Raw genomic sequence first — 24,890 nt, forward strand, 5'->3', positions numbered from 1 at the left:
ATTTCCACTCTACTTTTGATACATTTGTTGTGGAAAGGTGTCCTGCTGGGTTGTATCTGTAAAGCTTAGTTTAACTAGTGATGAACCACAAGGGTTTTTGCCTGTCTTTGCTTGTTCCTAAACTTCACTGTTCTCTAGAGCTACCTAGAAAAATCCTTTATTTCTGTAGTGATTGTTTAAATCTAAGTATATTAGTTTGATGACCTTCAGTTTCCTAGGAAACAGTTTTTCCAGACATTTAGTGTCATGAAATGCCCTTTTAAAGTGACTTCTAAGCAATGCCTGTAAAGGTAACATGAGACACAATTTCCAATTTCATTAAGAATTATCTACTGACTTTAGCTGTTAACATTCTCTTTGTTTTGGTTATTGTTTTAAATCAGCATTATTTGAAAGGTATGACTCTGAAATAACCTGGAGCACAAATACTGCATCAATAGAGCAAATATTGTTTGTCCAGTGTCCTTCAACTGAGGAACAAGTCCCAAATTGAGGGATTTGGCAAATACTTGTTAGCTGTTATATTAGCAATAGTTTCTGCCTTCCAAATTATTGTGATTTGGAAGTAGCTTACAAGTGGTACAGAAATGAGCAAACCTAAGGAGAGAAAGGTTTTTATCTACCCAAGGCAAAAGCAAGTTAATAGTTGAGACATGCTAAGAAATAAGTGGGAAACTCAGGGATGACAGATAGCTTCTAAAGTGTGCTTTCTGTGTGTTTAAGCATTATCTTACATATCCCCTAGATCTGAATTGGGGTTAGATGCTCAGCAGTCCTTAAGTCCTCACAGTGGTCAGTGACATTTTAAGTACATTTGCATTCTGCATTTGTTAAAAGGAAATAGCAGACATACCTACACTACATAAAAATGGTGATTTATTACAGCTTCTGTCTGGATCTAGTTTTGGTTGCAGACTAGCAATTATGACACAAATACTGCCCACTTGTAGATCAGAGGCTAGTTTTTGGTTCATATGTAGAATGGATCCACTTTTTCTAATGTGGTAAATTGCCTTTTTCATAAATTATTCTTTTTCCAACTTGGTTGACCAGTGTCTCTTAAGAATTCTTGGACTATACCAAAGTAATCAATATAATAAGATTTCATAATAATTTTTCTTTAGAAATATTCTGATCTTCAAGAGATGAGATACATAAATGAAGCTTTTATCTCACCATCTGGAGATTTAAAGAAAGGGCATGGCATGGAATGCCAAACATACTGAAAAGTTGTGCTGTTGTATGTGTTGTAGTTGCTTCAAAAATTTTTTACTGGCTTCAGCAAAGCACATCAGTAAGAAGCTGCTGCTGTGAAGGAAAGCTGCATGAGTTCTGAGCACACAGCTGGTACTTATTCTTAGTTCAATTTGTGAAATAAAGTTGTAAGTTCTGAGCAGGATATGAGCATTTTCCCCATCTGAGGAATTAACAGGTTTAATGAATTATGGAAAGTGTGTATAACTTAAACTGGACTACTGAATACACTGTACTGCCTCCAGAGTGACCAAGAACTCTGTGAACATCCACTAAGTCTTGAGAATTTCACCCTAGTTAATCTTAAATAGCTTCCTTGAGCAGGTGGCCGAGGTGCCTCGCTGCAGCTGGGACCTTTCCTGCCTCTGCCGCCCGTCCAGAGGCATGGGTGACACACACAGCTCTGTGTCCCAGGGCCTGCTGGTGGCACTGGCCTCTCACATCCCTGGACTGGCTTCCACACAGGTTTTGGTTTCTCAGGGAAATGCTGCCATTGTGCTCACTGACCTTTCTGCCGTGGTTTAACACCTTTGAGGGGACGATGCTCCTGAGACGCTTCCTTTGGGACAGTGCCAGGGCCCAGGGCTGGCGCCCTTCTCTGCTGCATCCTCTCTTTCCGTGCTGCCTCACCCACAGACGTATTTCTGTTTGCAGTGGAAAAGGGCAGACTCCACTTACCCAACTCACTGCAAGTGAAGTGCAAATTATCTAACTTTTTTTTTTAAGAAAAGGTGAATGTTTAATTTATATTGTTTGCAAATCTGTACTGCTATTTTTACTTACTTTTTCTTTTTTTTTTTTTCTTTTTTTCCCCCTCCAGGCAACATAGGAACTAACTAGCTCTGGTCTGTATTGTAGATGAAGGGCAGAATTTCTTCAACAAGGCTGAACAACTCCCGTCCCTGTCTTAATGCTGCCGAATGCTTCTTCTGAGCTTCCTCACACAAACTGCAATGACTTTGTAACCCTCACACTTGTGCTCTGAACCAATAAAACACAGGCAAAAGGCAACCACACGTGTCTTATGTACTGTTTATATGTAGTTTTCCAGAACAGTTCTGGTAGATGTACATGAAATTAGGAAATGGCTGAGCAACTCCTTGTGCCAGCCGTGAGGAGGGACCGGCCTTTAAAACCAGGTCTTGATTAATTAATGGAGTTCTGCTGTTTAGGCAGACAGGGTCGCGTTACTCGGCCTTCGTTTGCTTCAAGGGAGGGCAGGGACAAGCCCAGCGCTGCACGAGGCTGGGCCGGAGCCCTTTCCCTTCCTTGGCTCCCGCGTAGGAGCGGCGAGACCCCGGCCCGCCTCGCTGAGGGGATCAGCGGCGAGACCCCCCCTGCCTATCCCGGTGAGGGGATCAGCGGCGAGACCCCAGCCCGCCTCACGGCCTGTCTCGGTGAGGGGATCGACGGTGAGGCCCCGTGCCCATCCCGTGAGGGAACCGGTGGTGAAGCCCCCCCTGTCCATCCGGGTGAGGAGACCGGCGGTGAGGCCGCCCTGCCCATCCCGTGAGGGGACCGGCGGTGAGGCCGCCCTGCCCATCCCCTGAGGAGACCGGCGGTGAGGCCGCCCTGCCGTGTCTCAGCGATGAGACTCCCCGTGCCCTAAGGAGACCGGCGGTGAGGCCCCCGTGCCCATCTCATGAGGGAACCGGTGGTGAAGCCCCGCTGCCCATCCCGTGTGGGGACCGGCGGTGAGGCCGCCCTGCCCATCCCGTGTGGGGACCGGCGGTGAGGCCGCCCTGCCCATCCCGTGTGGGGACCGGCGGTGAGGCCGCCCTGCCCATCCCGTGAGGGGACCGGCGGTGAGGCCGCCCTGCCCATCCCGTGAGGGGACCGGCGGTGAGGCCGCCCTGCCCATCCCGTGAGGGGACCGGCGGTGAGGCGCCCTGCCCATCCCGTGAGGGGACCGGCGGTGAGGCCGCCCTGCCCATCCCGTGAGGGGACCGGCGGTGAGGTGCCCTTCCCGCCCCGCGGAGGGAGCCAGCGCAGCCCCCGGGCCGGCCGCGCCCCCGGCTCCGTGGGGCGGGTGTGGCTGCGGTCGGTGCCGGCGGCCCCCGGGGCAGGCAGGGCGGGAGGGCGGCGGCCCCGGTCGGAGCAGGGGGCACGGGGGCCGCACGGACTCTCCGCGGAGGGGAGGCCCGGGATGGGGATGAGGATGGGGACGGCTCCGAGATGGCGAAGGCGCCTCCCGCCCGCCCCGGCCTCTCCTCCGCCATAACAGAGAATTTAGGAATCGTTCATTTAAAAATTTATTAGTTAACCCTTGAACTTTCTCTCATAGGGAGGGCCACCTTTTGGAAAGAAAGAGAATTTAAAAAGAAGTTTATATTTTATTTATCTCTGAGGCTATCATTTCAACGTGGCCCGCTTTTTAGGGTAAGTCACCCTAAGAATTTAGAGTGGTGTGGTTTCCTGGAGAGCTGTTCTTTGTTATTTATTAAATACACATGGAAAGCAAAGAACAAAAGAGGAAACTGGTGAAAATTATCTGCGCCACCTCTTTCGCTCTTTCAGTTTTTGTGTAGCAATTCCTACAGGAAAAGCCCTCGACAGTCCTGCAGAGGGCACATGACCTCGGCTTGAGAAAAAGGTTACTAAGATTTTGTTCAATATACCCCTTCAACAAAATCATAGAGGAATAATAATATAAAACTTAATAAATATTTTTCTTTTGTCTATATTTTTCTAGTGGATGAATTCCTGGGATAATTTATAAGACCTATGCAATCTGTACAGAAGCAGTTAAAGTTTAGTTCTTTAAAAGTAGTGTAGAAATGTTCTGTGCCAGCAGCCTTTAGGCAATCTGCTGGAAAAGTGAACCAGTGACCATAAATGCACAGGATCGTGGTGCCTGTGCAAATATGAGGAGAGAAGGGGCTGCTGTTTGAATTTATCAGTGAAAAATGAGATGCATCCAAAGTGGCTCAATTTTTTTTCATAAGTTTTGACAGCAGTGTGTGTTACTAACTGATAGAAGCCTCTTTTGTAAGCTACTGTTGCCATTGCTTAAAAACCATTTGTTATTCCTGGGAAGATACTATTGACCCAAGCATTCCTTAGGTCAGTAGTATGTAACTATTAAATTTATATTGTATGTGCCTCCAAAATGTTTCAGCATACTAAAGACAACGGGTACCTAGTTTGGTAGAAAAATAATCCTTGAGTATAACACTTGACTTTCAAGTCCTTGTTCCATAGTAGGTGTTCTGGCATTCATGCTTATTTTTACATTTACTTTTGGTACTGTTTCCAAACTTGACTGTATGGTGTTGAGAGGAAGTAAAAGAAGTGACAGCTTTTCTGGCTTTCTCATGTGTGAGTCACTAGATGGTGCCATTTCACTTCTCTAGAATCAGAAACCATCTGACATATGATTTTTAGTAACAGTTGATGGTTGTGTTTTCAAAAGAAAACTACTGGTCTTCTGAGTTCTTTTTTTTTTTTTTTTTTTTTTGAAACTATTGGGTTTTTTTTTCCTGAGACTATGCAATATAGATGTTTGGAGTTAATCAAAGTAATATATTCATGAGAATGTCCAAAATTTTAAAGATCTGATCTTTTAAATTGTCATCAACTTTCAGTTTTACGTTCAATTACATGTTTTACTGATCTGACAATGTGACCAGACTTGACAAAAATACACATTTTAAATGTAGAATTGTTTGAGAGTCTTTAAGTATCTGCAACTAATGTGAATCAGTGATGTGAAGAGGTCATGGGGCATTCCCCATGGGGTCTTTCATCATTTTTATGGGACACAGCCTCCTTTTAGTCCTAATTTCCTGGCCACATTTCCCCTCTCTCTTTCCCCACTGGCTGAGGTACTTGGGAGGTACAGTCTCCCTGAAATGCCTAATACCTAAAACCCCCTTCTAAAGTATACCCTGCCCTCACCTCATTTTTCTTCTTCCTTATGTCTCTGTTATTTTCTCCAAATCCAGAGATTTTGCACAGTCTTGAGTAACACTGTCTGTCAATTAGTGGAATTCCTATGGAATTTATGGTTCCCCCATTGCTTCTTTCACCTCTCTGTGTCAGGCCTTATCTTCCATCAGGCCCACAGTTTGTTTGGAAAGACACCTAAGACACCTCCTTCTCATTCCTTTCAATCTCTCCTCTTCTAATTTTCCTCAGTAATTGTCTTTACAAACCTTATTTATCATTGACTTTTAACTTTCTGTTCCTGGGGCCTTTATGGTTTTGCAATTATTTGCAGTGACACCATTTTCTGTCCTTTTGTAGCCATTTCTGGATCTGTAGGCATGGCTACTACCTGCATCCCTTGGATCACATAATAAGTTGCACTAAGCAAGGGATCATGCATGGTAAAAATATGAGTTGCTACAGCACATAAGAGGAAAAAAACCCCATTCCTTTAACCCACCACAAAAACATGTCCCATTTCCATCCTTTCCATGTTTGGACTGGTACATGAGCTAACTTTCTTATTCCCTTTGCTATTTGTTTTAGCACTTTTCCATTGTCATCTATTTGCAAATGGCACTTTGAGGCATTTAATTTGCCACACACTTCCCCTTCTTCTGCTGATAGATAATCTACTACTATCTGATGTTGAAATATTGCATTCCTCATCCTAGTGGATGGTCAGCAAAATGGTCAAGGGCTGTAGCTGATTGGTTGGTTATTATTTCAAAGACAGCTGGTAACCTAATTATCTGCTTTAAATTATAAATGAGTCCTCTGGCACCTGATATTAATTCATTAGGACTCCATGTGGCTGGTCCATGGTGTTGTATAATTTGCTCAGGTGGCCATTCATCTTTTCCCCACTTTTGGCTGCTCCTTCCAGCCAGGCCTGCATCAATTGACTGCTTTTCTCTAATTAGATGATCATATATCCTGATTCCTAACTGATTTCCCTGAAGCTGTGATAGCAGAAAGAAAACCAGTCCAATATACCTTACACAACATATCCCTGACCAGTTTGGAGGTAACCTGTGATGGGCATGTTGACCACAAATCCAGTAATGCCCAACCTCCTGGGCATGGATTGCCCTTGATTACCTCTGCCAAACTACCTCAACATTCTCCCAAGGGATTCTTTGAGGTATCTCAGGATCATCATCCCTTTGTCCAGGACCCCTCCCTGGCTTTGGCTGTGCACTGGCCCCCTCTGTGTAGGAGCAAATGTTGGGCCTTGCATTACTGGAAGTGGAATGCAACCTTTGCTTGGTTAGTTCCTGAATGAGAATGTGTTTTCATGGGAAGGAAAAACACATATCCCCCCTGTTGGAGGCGCAGATAAGAAGCTGCCTAGTGCAGGTCAAGGAAGGTAACCTGTAGCCACATTTCTCTTCACAGAGAAAAGCAAGACACAATTATTCCCAAGAATATTTCTGGGTTTCACATTCTCTGAACCTCAGAGAAAGAAAACGCAATTGTTATCATTTGCTGTGCCTGTTTGTGCCACAGTAGAATGCAATATGGAGATTGATTACCCACAGTGATGGGATGTGTGTGTGTGTGTGTGTGTGTGTGTGTGTGTGTGTGTGTCAGGACTGTGTGCACAGTCATGAGATTCTGTGCAGTGTGTGCAGAGTTGATTGCATAGCAGATTCAGTTTAGATGTAATGTAATAGAGTGGAATATAGTATAGATTAAGAGTATAATGAGGTAATTAATTAGCCTTCTTTTAAGGTGGAGTCAGATGCATCAATTCTCTCCCCTTGTGGAGGCTGCCTGCTAATTCAATAGTAACCACTTTCTGTGCTGGCATATTTGGTGTGGAAGCACTTCCCTCAGTTTGTACAGTGATGGAGTTGGTATCCAGCTTTGGAAGGTGATCTCCTGATAGATTCAATTTGGCATGTGGCATCCACATCTCAGAGGTGGCCTTCTTGAAATTCTCCTCCACACTTCTTTCAAACAAGGTGAGCAGCTATGCTGAGGCTTGGTGTGCAGCTGATGGTGTTCTGTCACCTTTTGTGTGGGGTCAGTCCCCAGGTGTTTTGTATTTTGGGAGAGGGGATGCCATTTCTTTGGAGGTGAGGTTGTATTTCCTCTCTTTGGCAAAGAAAGCAAGTTCTGATGCACACACTGGTACTCTCACTGAGTATAAAGGCCTTTCCCAATAGGCAGCTCTCTAGGTTGGAGCTGCTGAGCTGTCAAGTGGGAATGGAAATGCCAAACTGCTGAGCTTTTTGTCCTGGTAGTTTTAGTGTGTGAGCAGCGTCTGGTGCTGCTCCATTTGCATCCTGCCTCTGAGACTGAAGGCTTAAGATGGTACCCAGAGCTGAGAAGGGAAGTGCCGGTACCAGGATGTGTGCCGGTAGTTTGATGGTGCAGCTGAAGCTGTAGGCAGCAAGAGCTTTCTCAGCTGACTTCTTTGTGAGCTCTGGTTTTGACAGATGTTTTCAAGTTTGTGGCCAGACTCTGTGAGAGTGAAAAGATTTGTTAGGGCAAAGGAGTTTGTGTTGTCTTTTAAATGTGGTGCAGAGAAGGGTTTACACTTCGAAGTGGAAGATCAGTGAAACCTTTTTGTCCTGATGTGGATGATTTGAGAGACGTTTGTCGCTTGGCTCTGCCCTCGGGGCGGTTTCGAGCTGGGCTCTTTGCATTTCCTTCTTTTGCAAGTCGACATCACCATCGTGTGGTTGTTTTCATGAGCGCTGACAGTGCCCAGGAAAAAGCCAAACGCTTTTCTGGCCCAGCTCCATTTGTGTAGGACCAGTTTGTGGAGGAGTTCTGCCATCCTGGCTCTTGGTGACTGACAGAGTGTGATCCTGCATGTACCAGTGAAGGAAGAGGAATTGTTTCATCCTTAGCTGTGCACAGCTTATAGGTTACAAAAGAAAAGACAATTCCAGCACAGCATCTTTCTTTATGAATGTTTTCTTGTGTGATCAGCTGCTGAACATGTAACTCCCACACACTGAACTGCATCCAGCCCTGTGGAGGTGTGTCCTTTCCCTCAAACTCCATGTACCATCTTACCCTCTCACTCTTGCACATCACAAACCCCTTCCAAACATCCAGCAGGTATTCCCAAAGGAAACATCCAACAACAAAAAGCCAGTGTTAGCTTCTTCTTCCCTTTGCAGTCTCTAAGTTAAACAAAACACAATAGTGATCTGCACTTGCTTTCTCAACTATATATATAGCATCATCACATTCTCCCAAGGTGGGAGGGTCCATCACTAGAGTGAAGCATTTCCAGCTGCAGTTCAGACTGAGAAACGTGCCAGGAGACAAAGCATTTGCTGACCTTCCCTCTTCCCTGTGAAACCTGATTTTCACAACGCAATCACTTTCAAACACCTTCATTCTTGCCTAATTGAAGCCTCTGTATCTGCAAGAGAAGGAAGTGTCAGGACAAAAGGCTTTACTAAATTACCCTCTTTTCCTAGCAGCCTCTAAAGTGCACACAACGTGCTGGGACTATGCACCTTCCCTCTCACAGGTACAAATCAGACATTTCTGGGTCAGTTCTAGACAGAAATGTGAGGGGCAAACTGCCTAGCCCTGGGCTTTGAGGCTGCCAAAGCTGAGCTTTGCAGAGAGCTCGGGGGGTGGCATGGCCCTGGCTGTTTCCCAGAGAGGGCTGGCTTTGCAGTGGGGCTCAGTGTCACTGGCACAGGGAGCTGCAGCACGTGGGTAATGAATCCCTGCTGGCCTCTCCCAGGGATCACCCCAGGAGCAGCCAGGACATCAGTGTCACCTGCACACCCAAGGGCTTGGAGCAGGTGTTACACACCACGGCTGTGGCAGGCACAGGGCCAGGCATGGGCACAGAAGGGGCCATGGCACTGTCTGCACGCTGTCCCTGCTGCTTCTCCTCCAGCTGCTGGGGGGGCAGGAGATCCCAGGCACCCCCTTCTGCAGCCAAGGGACCACTGGGACACTGGGGGGACTTGGGGAAGGGAGGGACCATTGTGACACAGTGGGACTGCACAGAATCCATGAACCTTTTTCAAGGGGTGTTGTGACCCCATGGGACACAGGAGACCCTTGTGATGCTGTGGCACTGTGACACCACAGAAACTCAGGGAACCCTGGAGACTGTGGGAAAGCCATGGAACCTGACAGAAGCCTGGGGAGCACTGGGATGCTATGGAACCTGATGGAACCCAGGGCCCTAGTGACACTGTGGGGCCTTTTGGGACCAGGGAGACCCTGGTGGGAATCCACATGCCCATTAATCCTAGCAGGAACCCGCTCCAGGCGAGCTCCTCTCTCCAGGCTTCCACAGGTCCTGCCAGGATCCTGCTCTGGTACTGGCCTGCCACAGGCTCATGGCTTCCTTTGGGAATGGCTCTGCTCCAGGATGGCATCCTCTACTCTCTGCCCCAGATACCCTGGAGCAGCAGGCACAGCTTTCTTCACAAGGCCCTGTGTATCATGGGCACACAGCTCTTCCTCAATTCCCTGCAGCTCAGTCTCCAGCTTCCCAGTGTGTGCTTGACTCCAAAACTTGGAACCATTCTTTTTCCTAATCTGTTTGCTGCTGTGATCATTTATAGGGTGATCCAGGATCAGGGCCAAGCAGGTATTGCCAAGGGACACTGTACTGGCTAGTGGGGACTGGGTGTTGGGACTGGAGGTGACATGGAATGCCTCAGGCTGGTCTCTGTGGGAACAGGGAAGGGGCTGCCATGTGCTGCACACAGATGGTTCCATCTCCATGGCAGACTTCTGAGCTATCAGCAGTTTGGGGCCTCCATGAAAAGATAATGCAGAGAGGGTAGACAATGCCAGACAGAGAGAGCAGGAAAGAAAGAAGGGTCAGGAAGAGCAGAGAGACAATTCAGAATGCCATGCTGCTTTGGTTACAAGAATGTTGGGTGAAGCAGACAAGCTGATCCTGGGTAAGAGCAAGGAAAGGTTGTATTTAATGTTTGTTTGGGGTTTTCTTGTTACTCACTATGTGAACCTTTCTCAATGTGCCAAACATTAATTTCCCCAAGCTGAGTCTACTTTGCCAACAATAGTATTTGCAAAGCCATGTCCCAGGGTTTCTTTTGTCCTGGAAGAATTCTCATCTTTTTTTCTATGCTTCTCATTCACAGAAGGTGGAGCAGGAGTGAGCAACTGGGTGAGCAGTTGGCTGTGCTTACTCACCACAGGCATGGACCCACAAATGCATCTCCACTGGCACAATGTGTGTGGGGAGTGATGCTGTCACCAGCATGCCCTAAAGCACCACCAGCACCCACATAAACAAGGCAGACTGTCTGATCTGATCCTTTTCTTCTTCTCTGGCTGCTCAGGGCTGGAGATTGGTGCTGGACACGCAGATCCATCTCTCCTAGACACACCCCATAGGTCTGTGCAGTCTGGGCCTGCAGCTCAATCCTGATCTGTCCAGGCTCCTGCTCCAAGCCTGGGCACCCCCTGGTGCTGATTTTCCCTAGTCACTGTCTAGCCCAGCTTGAGTTTTGCAGCCAATATCTCACCCACAGAAACACCCGTCTCTGTGGCAGCCTCTAGCAGCGCACAGAACAACAGAAGGAGCCGGTGTGCACCTGGAGCTGGTGGAATGTGACCTGGAGGAGCAGGCACTGCCTTTTCTCACAGATGCGTTGGTGGTATAGTGGTGAGCATAGCTGCCTTCCAAGCAGTTGACCCGGGTTCGATTCCCGGCCAACGCAAGTGAAATTTTGTTCTTTCACCTTCCCCCGAATTCCCGAATGGAAGCACAGAGGTCACGAGCTTGGTGGTGCCTCCGTAACCCTGGATAACCAACACAGCTTCTAGCCTGCTCCTTTATTTCCTGCCATGACGCACCCTGTTTTGATGGACAGGTTTCTTCTCACCCCCCACTACCCTTTCCAGGGATTCAGATGAGGATGATGAGAAAGGTTTATCCAGCATCAGCTCTTGGGACCTAGGAGGACACTCTGCATTCAGCAGTTTATTTTTCCTGCTGAGATGGCTCTGTTGGTACAGGTTGAGAGGGATTTTAGGGCTGCTGCTGCAGCTGGTTGCACCTGACAAGAGAAGCATGCTGCTGTGGCACGGTGATGATGAAGACTGACAGTGCCCAGGTGGGGACCTAGGCATGAACTGCACTGCATGAGGCCAGTTCTGCAATTTGGGGGAATAGTGGGAGGAGGCCTGTTCTTTATAAAATGTCTTGGTGTAACATTGGGGTGAAATTGCTCTCCATCCTCCACCTTTTCCATCTCTGCAGTGCCAGCTTTGACAAATGACAGATGCTTTGTCATTCCCCTTCAGAGGGGATGCTGGTACACACAATGTCTGTGTTCATAACACACAGTAATTTCATATGTAGGACTCTTTCTTGAATACAAACTGTGGTACATGTGGGAATTTCATTTGGAATGACCTGGTTAGCAATCATGACTGCTGTCTCAGACACCCTATGGCACCAACCCATAGGTAGGGCTGCTGTTCTTATTGGGGCTGCTTGCAACTTAGGTACTCCCTCACTTTCCTAGGGACCAGGGTGAGGCTGACCAGCCTGTAGCTCTCTGGGGCCTCTTACCCTTTCCAAAGACAGGAGTCTTTTGCCTTGTTTTAGTCCTCAGGCATCTCTCCCAGTCACCATGATCATTCAAAATATTGAAAAAGGCCTGACAACGACATCAGCCTGTGCTGTCAGCACTCATGGTTTCATGGGCAGGTTCATGGACAGGGGGATTGGAACTGGATAGTTTAAGGTCCCTTCCAACCCAAACCATTCCAGCTTCTGTAATTCTCTGATCTATAAGTTACATATGCCTGTTATTCCCTGACCTGATCTTTTTTCACCAAGGATGCCCCATCCTTACCCCAGATCCCCTCTGATCTCTTGGGCCTGGGATTCCTGAAGCCTGGTTTGCAAGTGAAGACCAAGGCAAAAGAGTCATTCAGTGTATCAACCTCTTCCATGTCCTGCCTCAGCAAGTTCCCAGCTCATTCACCAATGGGTTGTGTGTGCCTTTTGTCACATGGGTACTCACAGAAACCCTCCTTGCTCTCTTTGACATCCCTGACCAGATGCAATTCCACTTCAGCTCTGGCTATCATAACTGCATTTCTGCATGCTCAGGCAGAGCATGAGGATTTGAATAATAATAAGAAGAAGAATTATTCATTAGCTTATGCACTTTTGTCCTGTAAACTGCCAGCCAGATGCTTTAGGGAATGTATCTGTATGGCAAATCAAAACACTTCCACCCACACCCAGGCATGCACATACACGCCCCACACACTGCAGCAATCCTCTGAAGAGAAAGCAGAGGCCAGGAGCCCTGGAGGCTCAGGGGAGGATGATGGAGCACTGGTTCACAACTATTCCAAAAAAACCCCAAAATCATCTCGATATGAAAAGGAACTGCAGGTGTTCATTGTTTTATTTTCACAAAAGAGCAAAAACTAGAACAACCAGTTGTACTTACAGAAATGTAGAACTCGAGCAAGGGTAAGCACATGGGTGACATCCTCAGCTTCTCCTCAGAATGAATCACATCACAGTGCTGACAGCACTTGTTGTGCCTGAGTCCTGCTGCCACAGGGCTGCTGTGAACACAGTGGTGCTGTCCAAGGCAGACACAAGGTGTCTGATGGGCTGAGCAGCCTCAGTCCCAGGCTTTATGGTCTCATCTAGGTTTTTTTCCAAATATTTATATCTCCCACTGACATTGGGAAACCATGCTCCTGAATTTGTGAGAAACGTCTGCAAAAATCCACCCACCTGGCTTTTTATATGTTCCCCATAAAACATTTGCCTGTTTTCCTAAAATCTGATGGACAGGTGGTTGTACACCACAGGTGAATGGTGGCTGCTACCAGGCAAGCCAAAAAGCAGAAGATACCAGATGGGCTTTGTGTCTGTTCTGCTTTCAGCAGCACAGTGGGACTTGTCGTAGCAGGACTTCCCCAACGTGGTAATAATTAGCATTGACTCCACGATTCCAGAAGGCTGATCAATCACTTTATCATACTGTACTTATTAAGAAACTCATCACCCTTACAGACAGTCTGATACAGTTTGACCTACCTGGTCCCTTTAAGTAAAACACCATCACCAGTGGCCAATCAAGAAACCACCCTTTGGTAAACAAATCTCCATAACACATTCCACACGTTCACAACGACAGGTGCAGCAAGTGAAGATAAGAATTGTTTCTGATTCTTTTCTCTGATCTTCTCATAGCCTTCCCCAAGACAATGCCTGGGAAGGTTGTGCCTGCTGCTCTCTGTGACCAGAGAATGGCTGCCACAGGGATTTAGCCTGTGCTTCCTGAGAGGGGGTGAAGGCTGTAACAGCAAGTGGGGCATCACAATGTGTTATATTCATTGTCCCCCGTTTGGGGGGGGGGGGGACCTGTCACCCTGCACAGGCTGTTGATGCTGCCAAGATCGCAGGGCAGGGTGGAATTATAGATGACAAGATGTACTTGTGAGAGGGCGGCGATACAGACAGCAGAGTGGCGCAGCGGAAGCGTGCTGGGCCCATAACCCAGAGGTCGATGGATCGAAACCATCCTCTGCTAGGAGCACTTTTTTTGTTCCGTTTTCCGGAGGCGGAGCCATCGCCGGACCAGCAGGTGGCGGCGCGGAGCCCTCGGCAGCGGGGCCGGTTAGCTCAGTCGGTTAGAGCGTGGTGCTAATAACGCCAAGGTCGCGGGTTCGATCCCCGTACGGGCCAGCTTAGCTTTTCCTGAGTATAATTTTTTTTTCTTTCCCGTCCGGCCCTCCCTATTTTGGCAATGATGGTGCAGGGAAATAGTCTGTAGGAAAGCAGGGATCCTCCCTGTGCTGCTCAGCCCTGGCGGATGGTCCACTGGGAGAGCTTCTAGGTTCTCCCTGTTTTCCCTACTCCTCCTTTTGCAGGTGTTCATTGCAGTTAAGGATAAACTGCACCGGGTGCTCATGGCAGGTGCATCATCTCCAGCAGCCCTCAGACCTGGCCATGACCTCAGCGGTGCCAGGGCTGGATTCAGGTGTGCAGCACCAACCATTGCACCTGCTGCTGCCGTGGAGGGGCTGAAGGTCAGACCTCGGCCAGGAGGTTTATTGTGGCCATCTGATGACAGGTAAGGATCAGCTGGGGCACAGATGGAGCCTTGGTGGGCAGGCAGGGCAGTGGAGTCAGTTGTCCTGAGAGAAGGACTCTTGGGGTGTCCCTCCTTGTGTCAGGATGCTGCCCAAGGTCACTCTGTGAGATTGAGAGCCCTCAGTTTATTGGGTGAGTGTTTGCACATTCTGTGTTATCCTTCTAAAATCCTGAGAATTCTGAAGTCACTCAGGTAGTACAAATTCCACTTGACATAACACATCTCTGTGCAAATATTGACATAGCCTTAATTAGTTTGATTTGCTTATCTGCTTTAACTGCTTTATAAAGCAAATCTCATAAAATTATCTGTGGATTTTATAAGCCTCCTTGGCAATGCTACAGTCAATGTTGCCCATTTAAACAATGAATAATTGTCAAAAACCAGGTTTGCACAGGAAATGCCTCAGTCAGTGTCCTGCCCTAAGGACCCTAAGAGTGACAAATGTCCATGTCCCCCACTTTTAGCCACCAGCAAGGCTCAGTGTGTAACCCCAGGAGGCACAGGCTGTCTGTAATCCCACACTGGCAGATGGGCATTAGATGCCACCCAGGCCATCATATCCTTATGCCTCTATTTTTCCACATTTATGGCTCTCCACAACCACCTTGGTCCCTCTTTTTCCCCACTTTTCACTCCTCCCCTGAATGTCCTCTAAGTCACAATCTGAAATTGCTCTTTCCTTGTATCCCACACTGTGACTTTGGCCCTAGCAAGGGACCAGCTGTGACCTGCAGTGGCCCCATTCACCCTCTGGCCACCTCTGAACCGCACAAGAGCCCTGGGAGCAGCAGGACAGGGAATCCCTGGCATGGTGGAGGTTTCCAGGGCTACTCCACCTCCCCCGCTTATCTTCATTCCAGGAGATGAGCTCTTAACCACCTAACCTAATGCTGTCTCATGGTAGGAGGGTTCCCTGCAGCCCTGGCTGACCCTAGCACCCCTCAAACACCCCACATCCTGCCCTGTCCCTTCCAGTGTCCCTGGCAACCTCAGGGGACCTACAGCCCCCAGGATATTGAGCTGAAGTGCACAGAAGGCAGCCCCTGCCCCGAGGTGCTGCACCCCAGCCAAGCCCCAACACCCTGCAGCTCCCAGCAGCATCTCCAGCCCTGCAGAGCCTGGAGAGAACAAGGCTGAGGGCATGAGAGGGGTTCAACATGGGGAGGGGAGTGACAGGGGCCAGGGAAGTGGCCCCAGGAAGGGATGTCGGGGCTGTAGTTGGAGCTCAGGCATGGGATGCAGCTCTGAGTTCTCAGGTGGGACCACTCTTGAGCACTGATATTCTAGAATATCAACCCTCTTCCTTGGGTGCCACTTCCCTGCAGGGCTTGATCCCATGGGACCGTATCAAGCAGGAGAGGCCAAAGTCTGCTCTCCTGATGCCCAGCATTGTGACCACAACTTGTGCATGGCTACCTCCCCTCAGGCCTCTGAACTCCACCACCTCAGTGTTACCAAGGGGAGCAGCTGCACTTTGTTATTTGATCTGAGTAGGAGAAACCCAGACCTTGCAAATCTCATTTTAGCACCCGTTGAAGCAGGCCTGTGAGAGGGAGATCTTGAGTTTAGTAATCACCATCTAACTCCCATAGAATGGAGGCACTTTCTCCTTATTAGGGACATGGAATTCATCGGCAGCCCCTGAGCTCCCAGAGCCATTAGGAGGCACCCTACTGCCTAGAAACCCTCTGGAACCATGCCTGGTAACACCTGAGCTCCAAGAAACCCACTCACCTGTTTTAGGTACTTGTATGTGTCTTGCCCTAAGTGATGGAGCTGTTCCCTCTCTTATCTGGCCTAACCTCCCCCTTTGACCTGGCTCCTGAGGCAAAGGGGGCTGTAATGCTTTGTAAATGAATAATCACATCTGGGAGGACAGAACCTGGGATTATGTTTGGGAGAGATCAATCTGGTTTCAGATAGAGGTGCTGGAATGCTGTAAAGAGGCAGATGGGGAAACAGGAAAAGCCAAATGCAGGAAGATTTCCAAGCAGTCAGTGTGGCCAAAGGAAGTTTTGGAAATAAGAACCAACAGCTCTGTTTTCTGTATTACAAATCATGGGTTTAGTTTAATACATACAACACAAGCAGCTTTAAGAAGCACAATTTACAATCATTGTCAAGCACTGAAATCCATGTGTTCTAAGGCCTTTTTTAGGCACTGTTGCCTCCCCCGCTGCTCTTCCCAGAGGCTCCTGCCTTCTGCCCGCGGCTGGCGCTCGGCTGCCGGGGCATCCTCTGGGCAGATCCTTCCCGGCTGCTCCTCTCGGCCAGAATCTGTGAGCCACCGACAGCAGAGCTGCTTTTATTCCTCCCTGAATAAACAGAAACATCCATGAGCTTTCACATCCCAGCCCAAGCATCACCACACAGCAGCTAGCCACAAGCGTTCCCTCAGGAACCATGCAGGAGGCAAAATTCCATTAATCTCACAAACATCTTCAGCATCCAGTGCAGAAAGCAAATTGGTGAATTCAGCCCAACAGGTATCGGTGCCACTAATCCCAAAGAAGTTATAGTAGAAGCATTTTTAATTTTCATGAGGTTTAATCTCCAAAGTAACCAGCCACTTTATTCCAGTCACTGCACACAGGAACAGCAGCACAGCAAACAGCACTGCTGGAGCACCAAGAGTTTCCAGCACCTCGAGCTGGGGTAAGTGAAAGGATGTGCCAGTGTCCACTGGTGTCTGAGACTGCTGCCACATCATCACATCACACACACCTCTCTCCATATCACTTTTGTCACTCAATGAGCAAATCTGGATTTCCTATCATCTCTTGGGGTTCTCAGGAACTCAGATTTCTACACAGGCCTTCCAGATTGTCTTACAGAGCTCAGGAGGTGAGAGTTCCCCTCCTGGAGGCACAACTGAGCTCTAAGAGACAGAGTGGGAGCAGGGAGCAGCGGTGGGGACAAAGGTAGAAACTGAGGGAGGCAAGGGACAACAGGATCTGTTAGAGGAGAGAGTGACAGACTCACTGCTGCTGAGGGAATGAGGGACACTGACTTTCCCTGCCACTCCCTCAGGTGAGAAGTAGGACTCACTTTAGGAAAGAGAATAAAAGGAACATGATGTACAGCATTTACTAAAGATGGCAACCTCCACAGAGTGCCATAAAATGAGGAACCAAACCAGGATTACAGTGGGCTGTAATTACATGCATGCAATTAAAATGAAGAGTAACATTTTGGCAACCATTCACAGTGCAACCTGCACAGTATCACCAGCTGCTCTACATTTTAGAGTCTCCATGGACATGATCTTGGGTCATCTGTGCTGTAGACAGTCCACAGTTACTCACCAGACCATCCTGCCTCCTTGGAGCAGCTGTCTGCGGGCAGGACTCACATCAATACTACCAGTTAACACCTTGATGCACTAGCAAGACAACCTAAGAACTTCCAAGTAGGAGCAGGTGGCCATTATTAATTCATAAAATTTGGGTGGCACAAAAATCCATTCACTTATCCCAGCCAAGTCAGGTGCTCTTGATAAACTCTGTTCTTGTCAAGCAGGGCAGTTTTGTGCCAGCAGCCACCATCCCAGGTCAGCCTTGCCAGCTGTGCTGTAGCTCAGGCACCTTAAGCAGCTTCACTAAAGCAAGTGCTGTTGATGAAAACAAACACAGTGCACAAAGGTAAGATGTGATCTCAGAGTATTTGAGAGAAAAGTGGCAGGAGGAATAAAAGCATTATTCACCATGATGCTTTTAGCAATCCTGGACATGTCCCCAGTGTCCTCCCCTTCTCCCATGCATCTGTCTGCTGAGAGGGCAGGTCCTGAACCCACCTACAACTCCAGCTGTGTGCACACCCTCACTGGTACCCTCCTAAAGCACTCCTGGAGAGGGGCCCTCGATGTTCTCACCAAAACAGCTTGGGGAGAAGGAGTCATTGGGCTGAAGACAAGCTGGGCTCAAAGCACATGCCCTGCATCCCCCTAGCCTTGAATCACAGTAAAACAAACCAGTTAAACTGCATAAATACCCAGAATATTTCTGGAAGCAGCATGTGCAGACCCATATACCAGACAAGGACAGCTCCTGAAGTGTGCAGGGACAGACATGGTTTGTGCTTCTCTCAGTTACACTATCAGAGATAACAGATTCAATTACCACAAAGCACAAAAGCAGGTCAATGAACATAAACTCTCTGTACTTCAAGTACTACAGAGGAACAAAAGGATTTCACTGATATTTTCCTTGCTGACTGTCATGGTTTGACACTGGACAGATGCTAGGCACCCACAGAAGCCATTCACTCACCCTCCCATGTTACACCCAGGCAGAGTCCCTCACTTTTCTCTGAGAGCTCTGTGGAGTCTGATTTTTTGAGTGTTTCTTTGGTAGGGTGGGGGGAAAGAATGAATTGTCACTCAGTTATAATTCAAACTTGTATCTCATTACTGTGCAGCAAAACCACATGACAAATCTGGCAGTAACAGTATTCCTCTAAATCCTTTTTCTTCTGTCAGGTTTTGCCTTGCAGAGCATGAAAAAGAGGGGAAAAAAAAAAGCTTGATAATCAGCCTGAAAAAACATATTGAAAAAATTCTGGCAGTGCAGCATTTAGCTCCATGTCCAGCAGAGAGGAAAGCTCAGAGCCTCAGGTAACCCTGCAAACCTCCTGCAGGAAAAGAGTGTCAGGGGAGAGACCCCCATGGCCACCCATTCTTCTGGGACTAGAGCCACAGCAGGTTGTGAGTATTCCAGCCTAGATTTTTTGCAATTTATTCCTGGGATAAGGAAGAACAAATAAAAGCTGTTTGTCTGCTGTTTCTGTTGAAGTAGAAAAGACTACTTCACTATCCATCACCTGTATTTTGAGAAGTTCAACATTTATTAACACCTCCTGGGAGGGGAAAGGTACAGGAACTTTTAACCAAGGCAATTTCAGCCATCCCAGAAAGCACAGTACATCTGAGAAATTGTCAGTTCTAAAACAACTGACAGAATGATAATTTCTGTACCAGAAGATAACAGAGGTCTATAAATTGAAGCTAGTTGGTTGCCTACAATACTGAAAAATTATTCATTTTGGAATGTGAGCCTGGGAGAAGGGAGAGGAACAGCAACAACTTCACATCAGGAATGCTGTGTGCACAGAACTTGTCGCATGCATTTACCATGTCCATCATTAGACAAAACATGAATCAAGGCCTTTCATTCAAAAGGTTTAAACTCTATTGTTTATGGCAGGAAAAGCTGGGGGGAGTGAGAGTTGCAGGGTAAGATCCAGAAGGGAACCTAACTGCTCCTCAGTGACTGCAGGAAATCCAATCATTGGAATGGTATTGATGGAGTGCTGGAAAAAACCCGAGCAAGAGCAACTAAGTAAGAAAACCATGATGAGGATTCTAGAAGTCCTTTAATTAGTCCTATATAAGTCACCAGTAGGTCACTCTACAGATCTTTGTTCAGAGAAGACATGCAGACCACAAAGTGTCTGGGAATATTTTCAGGTGCAAGGCACACATCACCACCACTCAGACCCCATGGGGATATTTCATTTACAATTAAAGCATAATAGCCAGTATAACCCACAGGAAAATTCACTGTATTATGTATAAACCCCAGATTAAATAAACGTAAGATAAATCCTTTGCATATCCAAGAGGATTCCCTCTGCCATATTAGAGCCTTACACAGAATTCTCCTTGTCAGCATTATCCTTATCTCCTTAATACAGAAGTCCACACCACAAATCCCACATCAGGTTGAACCCTGATAACTCAAGGCTGAGTGGAAGAGCAATGCAAAGCAGCTGGCACGGCCAGCAGCACCCAAGAGTGCTGACAGTCACCACTCCAAAAGGCTGCTCACAGCTAAAGACAGGCTGCACAAAGGGAAAGAAACAAGTGAGAAAAAGGAATAAACAGGGAAGGATAAAAAACCACAAAGATGGCAAGCAGAACACACAAGAAGGCCAAAGTTAGCAACAAGCTGTGTTATACATTGAGGAATATTTATGAAACAACTGAACACTTACAATTCTGAGGGCCTTGACTGCGTTCAAGCATTTACACAGGAATTAAGCAGTTAAAAATGCAGGGGCAGAAAAGAACTTGTGATTGTCCACAGCATGTCTTTCCACACAGACCATAAAAACTCACCATGAGAACCTCTGAGAGAGCCCATGGCTGGTGATGGGCTCAGTGTTTTTTCCAACAGGCACTGGAGTTTGTGAGAGTTTCCCTGGGCAGGAGAGCATTCTGACCCCTGCTACGCACAACTCCTTTCTTCCTGTGCCTTGAAGCCATAAAATCCACACACCAAGTGACAGCCCCACAAAGGAGACAGGTTTTGAAAAGCAAGTTCATGTTAACAACACATTCAGAAGAGAAATTAGCTGGGGCAAAGCTTCGGGAAGTAATTTTATGGTAAGGCACTCTCTGGGGAAATGGGGAATGTGAAAAAAGAGGTTGGAGTGCAAAGAGTGAGAGAAGCATCAAAGACTATTCATCAGCCCAAAAAAAGAGCAGGGCACTGATATATGCATATGTATAGAGAGGTAGAAAACTGCAGGGAACCAGCAGGGACTTGAGGGTTGGCTGATGGAAACAGAAAGCACAGAAATATGTGAGAAATGGGTAACTTAATTACACATATGTCTAGCCTAGGCCAAACTCATCACTGTCCTTAACCCTGCCCCTCACACACACAGAAAGCACACCTGGGAAATTCCTTCTATTTCAATCCAGCACTTTCCCTCCCAAATGAAATGCTGAGGGACCATTTCGAATGCAGCTTGAATGAAGCTGCATCCAGCTCAATAAGCCAGATGGATGCTGCAATACCCACACAGAGCAATTTGCAAGCAGCTGTCACGGATTCAGTTACCAGCCAGCACAGAAGGCCATGGCTGTGCTCTGTGGGAAAATACTGAGCTACTGATTTCAGACTCCCTGATGCTTCATCAGCACAAAAGCTGAAATAACTACAGGGCATCCCCCACCACCAATAGTGCTGATCAGAACTGCTGCATCAGCTTTATTTTAGCTGTTTTTTAAAGCCTCCTGCACCATGATGTGCTGCTGGGAAGCCTCAGCCAGATCTCATTGCTGATACATTGTGCCCGGGCCGGGAGCAGAGCAGGCTTGGGTGGGACCAGGATTCCCTGAGCCACTTGTCTGCCTCCTGACAGGGGAGGGAGTGCAGGGCTGAGCTGAAAGGCACCAAGCAGCTGGAGAAGCTGGCACAGGACAATTGCTGCTCTTGTCACAAGCACAGAGCTTGGGCTGCAACCACACAAACAAGTACCCAGCAATGCAGAAGAGGCATCTCCCCTAGCAAATGCCTGGTCCTGCATAGAAGCTGCAGCATCCTCTTCTTAAATGGAAGCAGCACCTTCCAACAAGAGATTGCAGAGCCAACAGCAGGCAGCACTTAGGTTCCCCCTCCTTACAGCAGCTCCCAAAGGGAAAGGAGGCAAGGCAAGGCAAACCCAACAGTCCTGCAGAACAGATCCAGCCCAGAGGCCACCCCCAGACACCCCAGTGACACTTACCCAACTCCTGAAGGATGCACTTGGACTGTGCCCACAATCAGAAAGCTCAGTGAAAGAGAAGTGATTCTTTTTCAAGTTGAAGGATGGTAAGTTTAGATCAGGTATTGGAAAGAAATTCTTCTCTAGGAGGGTTGTGAGGCCCTGGCAGAGGGTGCCCAGAGCAGCTGTGGCTGCCCCATCCCTGCAAGTGTCCAAGTGTCCAGGAGCAACCTGGGATAGCGAAGGTATCCCTGACCAGGGCAGGGAGTGGAACAAGATGAGCTTTAAGGTCCCTTCTGACCCAAACCATTCCCTGATTCTGTGATCCCTACAAGGAGGACTGGACAAAGTACATCCTTCATATAAACAGGATCTTAGCAGCACTACTTATACTCAGAGAAATGAAAACACAGGACTAAAGTTGTGCTAAGCCCCTGCTGAGCTTAAATTCTGCCTAAAGCATTTTCTGAGCATTAGCTCTTCAGTGACAATTTTATTCACAAAGGAGTTAGCTGATGTCAGCAGATGCTGTGTGACAGCAAAGTCACCTGGGCTGGCAGAAACTAAAGACAGAAGCTTTCATTCAAAGTGAGTTAGGGCTCTAATTTAACAGAAGTTACAGAAAAACCAAAAACCTGACACAGCTGGGAAGACCAAGCCTTCTGACAAGGGTATAGAAGTGCTGCCCATTGCAATTTGGTCAGGGATGAATGTGAAAAGGAAGAGGAGGCCCAGGTGCCTCTTCATCACTATTAGCAAGCAACAGCTAAAGAGGGCAAATCCAAGCTTAGCATTTAACGTTTGACCACATCTGCAGCAAAACTGTGCCTTGGTGGGCACAATCTTCCTGTTTCAGCAATTCCAGTGCATTAACTTGCACCAAGGACATATTTTAATCTTGGGAAATAAGGCAGCAATTGGCCAAACTGGCCACTGAAAGCCAAACTAATACCAGAAATATTTACCACAAACAACACCACAAGAGAAATTAACTTTTCCACTGCGAATCCAGGCTTAGTGACAGCAGAGTTATTTTAGTTACTTATGTTTAAACCTTTTGGAAGTAATCCACTGAGTTGGCGAGCCAAAAGTCACTTCAGGGAGTAAATAAAAATTTTATTAGAACTGGTTAGGAATAAAATAAAATTGTATTTATATATATATATACACATATGGCACAAGTTTAGGGCTATGGTTGTTACTCTCCATGGACATTAGAGTATCAAGAAGAGATAAAATGCATAAAAAAGCAGTAACTGCTTTAGCTGACAGCATTCTACTTCATCTTCCCACACAAATACCATCTCTAGAGGATGGAAACCGCTGGATGAGTGTTAGAAGCCACCACGCACATGGGGATAAAGGAAGCAACACAGCTTTCCTTCTTTTCCAGGAATTCCTCGTGGCCCGGAAACTTTATCTTTTTTTAAGTTATATACAAACAAAGCAGCACTGAATAATACCATAGATTAAAGTGGCTTTTTTTCTGCTAAGGGCTTGGCGAGCAGAGCCAGGAGGCTACAAAACGTAGCACAAGTACTGCAGCCTCTCCCCAGCCCCTGGCTGCCCACGAACATTAAGACAAACGGGCTCGGGCCGGGGCTCACCCGGAGCGGGCCCCTCGGGCGGAGCCGCCCCCCGGGCTCACCCGGAGCGGGCCCCTCGGGCGGAGCCGCCCCCCGGGCTCACCCGGAGCGGGCCCCTCGGGCGGAGCCGCCCCCCGGGCTCACCCGGAGCGGGCCCCTCGGGCGGAGCCGCCCCCCGGGCTCACCCGGAGCGGGCCCCTCGGGCGGAGCCGCCTCCCGGGCTCACACGGAGCGGGCCCCTCGGGCGGAGCCGCCCCCCGGGCTCACCCGGAGCGGGCCCCTCGGGCGGAGCCGCCCCCCGGGCTCACACGGAGCGGGCCCCTCGGGCGGAGCCGCCTCCCGGGCTCGGCCGAGCGGCCCGCGGGCCCCTTCCCGCGGCGGCCCGGGCACGGGGCAGCGCCAGGCGCGCTCCGGGCCGCAGCGGCCGCACCGCGGGCCCGGGGGCCGGCGGGCTCCGGCCGTGCTCGGGGGGCTCCGCCCGGGAACTGCCCGGGGAAGGGCCCCGCCCGCCCCGCTCCGCCCCCGCCCGCCGCGTACCTCGGCTGTCGGCGGGAATCGGCGCCGGCGCGGCGGGGCCGCTCTCGGCTGCCGGCGGGAGCCGCTGCCCGGCGCACATCGACTTCAGCACCTGGAACACGGCGAGGGGCGCCACGTTCATGCGCAGCAGGTCCAGCAGCACCCTGCGGGGGGACACCGGCAGCGCCCGTCAGAGCGGGCTCCGGCCTCACCGGCGGCTCCCGCGGGGACGCCCCCACCGCTCACCGGAACACCTCCGGGTCCAGCCCGCTGCCCGCCGCCTGCGCCAGTTCGAACAGCTCCGCCTCCTCCGCGCTCAGCAGCTGCTTCCGCCGCAGCCGCGTCTCCGCCATCGCCGCCGGTGCCGCCATTCCCGCCGGCCCCTCCGACATGGCTGCGCGGCCACGCCCCCGGCCCGGCCTCCTCAGGCCAAGCCACGCCCCCACACTGGTCAGCCCCGCCCCCGCCGGCCCAGCCCTGCTGCTCCTGGCGCGGCCGGCAGGTGGCGCTCCCGCCGCGACCCCGGCTGCAGCGCCCGCGGAGGGACGGTCTGAGGGGTGAGGAGTGAGGGTGGGCGGTGTGCGAGGGGTGAGGGTGTGCGGTGTGTGAGGGGTCAGGGTGGGCGCTGTATGAGGGGTGAGGGTGTGCGGTGTATGAGGGGTGAGGGTGTGCGGTGTATGAGGGGTGAGGGTGTGCGGTGTCCGCTCTGCGGTGTCCGCTGTGCAGTGTCCCGTATCCGCCCCGCCGCCCTCCGCGCTCGCCCCTGGGGCCTCCCCGTGGGCGCCTCCGCTCCCGAGCAGGCCGGGCCCAGCGGGGCCGCTGAGCGCGCCAGGGGCCGTGCGGCAGTTCGGGGTGCGGAGACGCCGTGCGGAGCCGCGGCCACACTGAACCCCCGTTCTCACCCCAGCTGTGCCCCGGGCCCCGCGCAGCTCCCCCGAACGCGCTGCAGCCCCCGAGCCCAGAGAGCATCTGGGGTTGCATGGGGAGAAAACAGGAAATTGGGGTCTTGAGTCGCACC

The 24,890-nt window shown here is 49.4% G+C and overlaps 1 protein-coding gene and 3 non-coding genes across 4 annotated transcripts; 3 read left to right on the forward strand and 1 right to left on the reverse strand.

Annotated features, from left to right (window-relative positions):
* The first annotated feature begins 10,793 nt into the window (after window positions 1-10,793).
* Window positions 10,794-10,865, forward strand: TRNAG-UCC (transfer RNA glycine (anticodon UCC)). The gene has a single exon. It is a non-coding gene; the product is annotated as a tRNA-Gly (tRNA).
* Window positions 10,866-13,643: 2,778 nt separating this feature from the next.
* Window positions 13,644-13,715, forward strand: TRNAM-CAU (transfer RNA methionine (anticodon CAU)). The gene has a single exon. It is a non-coding gene; the product is annotated as a tRNA-Met (tRNA).
* An 81-nt stretch (window positions 13,716-13,796) lies between these two features.
* On the forward strand, window positions 13,797-13,870 carry TRNAI-AAU (transfer RNA isoleucine (anticodon AAU)). Its single transcript has one exon. It is a non-coding gene; the product is annotated as a tRNA-Ile (tRNA).
* Window positions 13,871-16,322: 2,452 nt separating this feature from the next.
* LOC136562214 (mitotic-spindle organizing protein 2B-like) lies at window positions 16,323-24,276 on the reverse strand. Its single transcript, XM_066558924.1, has 3 exons — window positions 24,119-24,276; window positions 23,894-24,036; window positions 16,323-16,597 (listed from the first exon to the last, which is right to left on the reverse strand). The coding sequence occupies exons 1-3, from the start codon at window positions 24,262-24,264 to the stop codon at window positions 16,437-16,439; spliced, it is 450 nt and encodes a 149-aa protein (XP_066415021.1). The 5' UTR covers window positions 24,265-24,276; the 3' UTR covers window positions 16,323-16,436.
* Between the last annotated feature and the right edge of the window lie 614 nt (window positions 24,277-24,890).

This window comes from Molothrus aeneus, chromosome 13 (assembly GCF_037042795.1).
Source record: "Molothrus aeneus isolate 106 chromosome 13, BPBGC_Maene_1.0, whole genome shotgun sequence".
Classification (NCBI taxonomy): Eukaryota; Metazoa; Chordata; class Aves; order Passeriformes; family Icteridae; genus Molothrus; species Molothrus aeneus.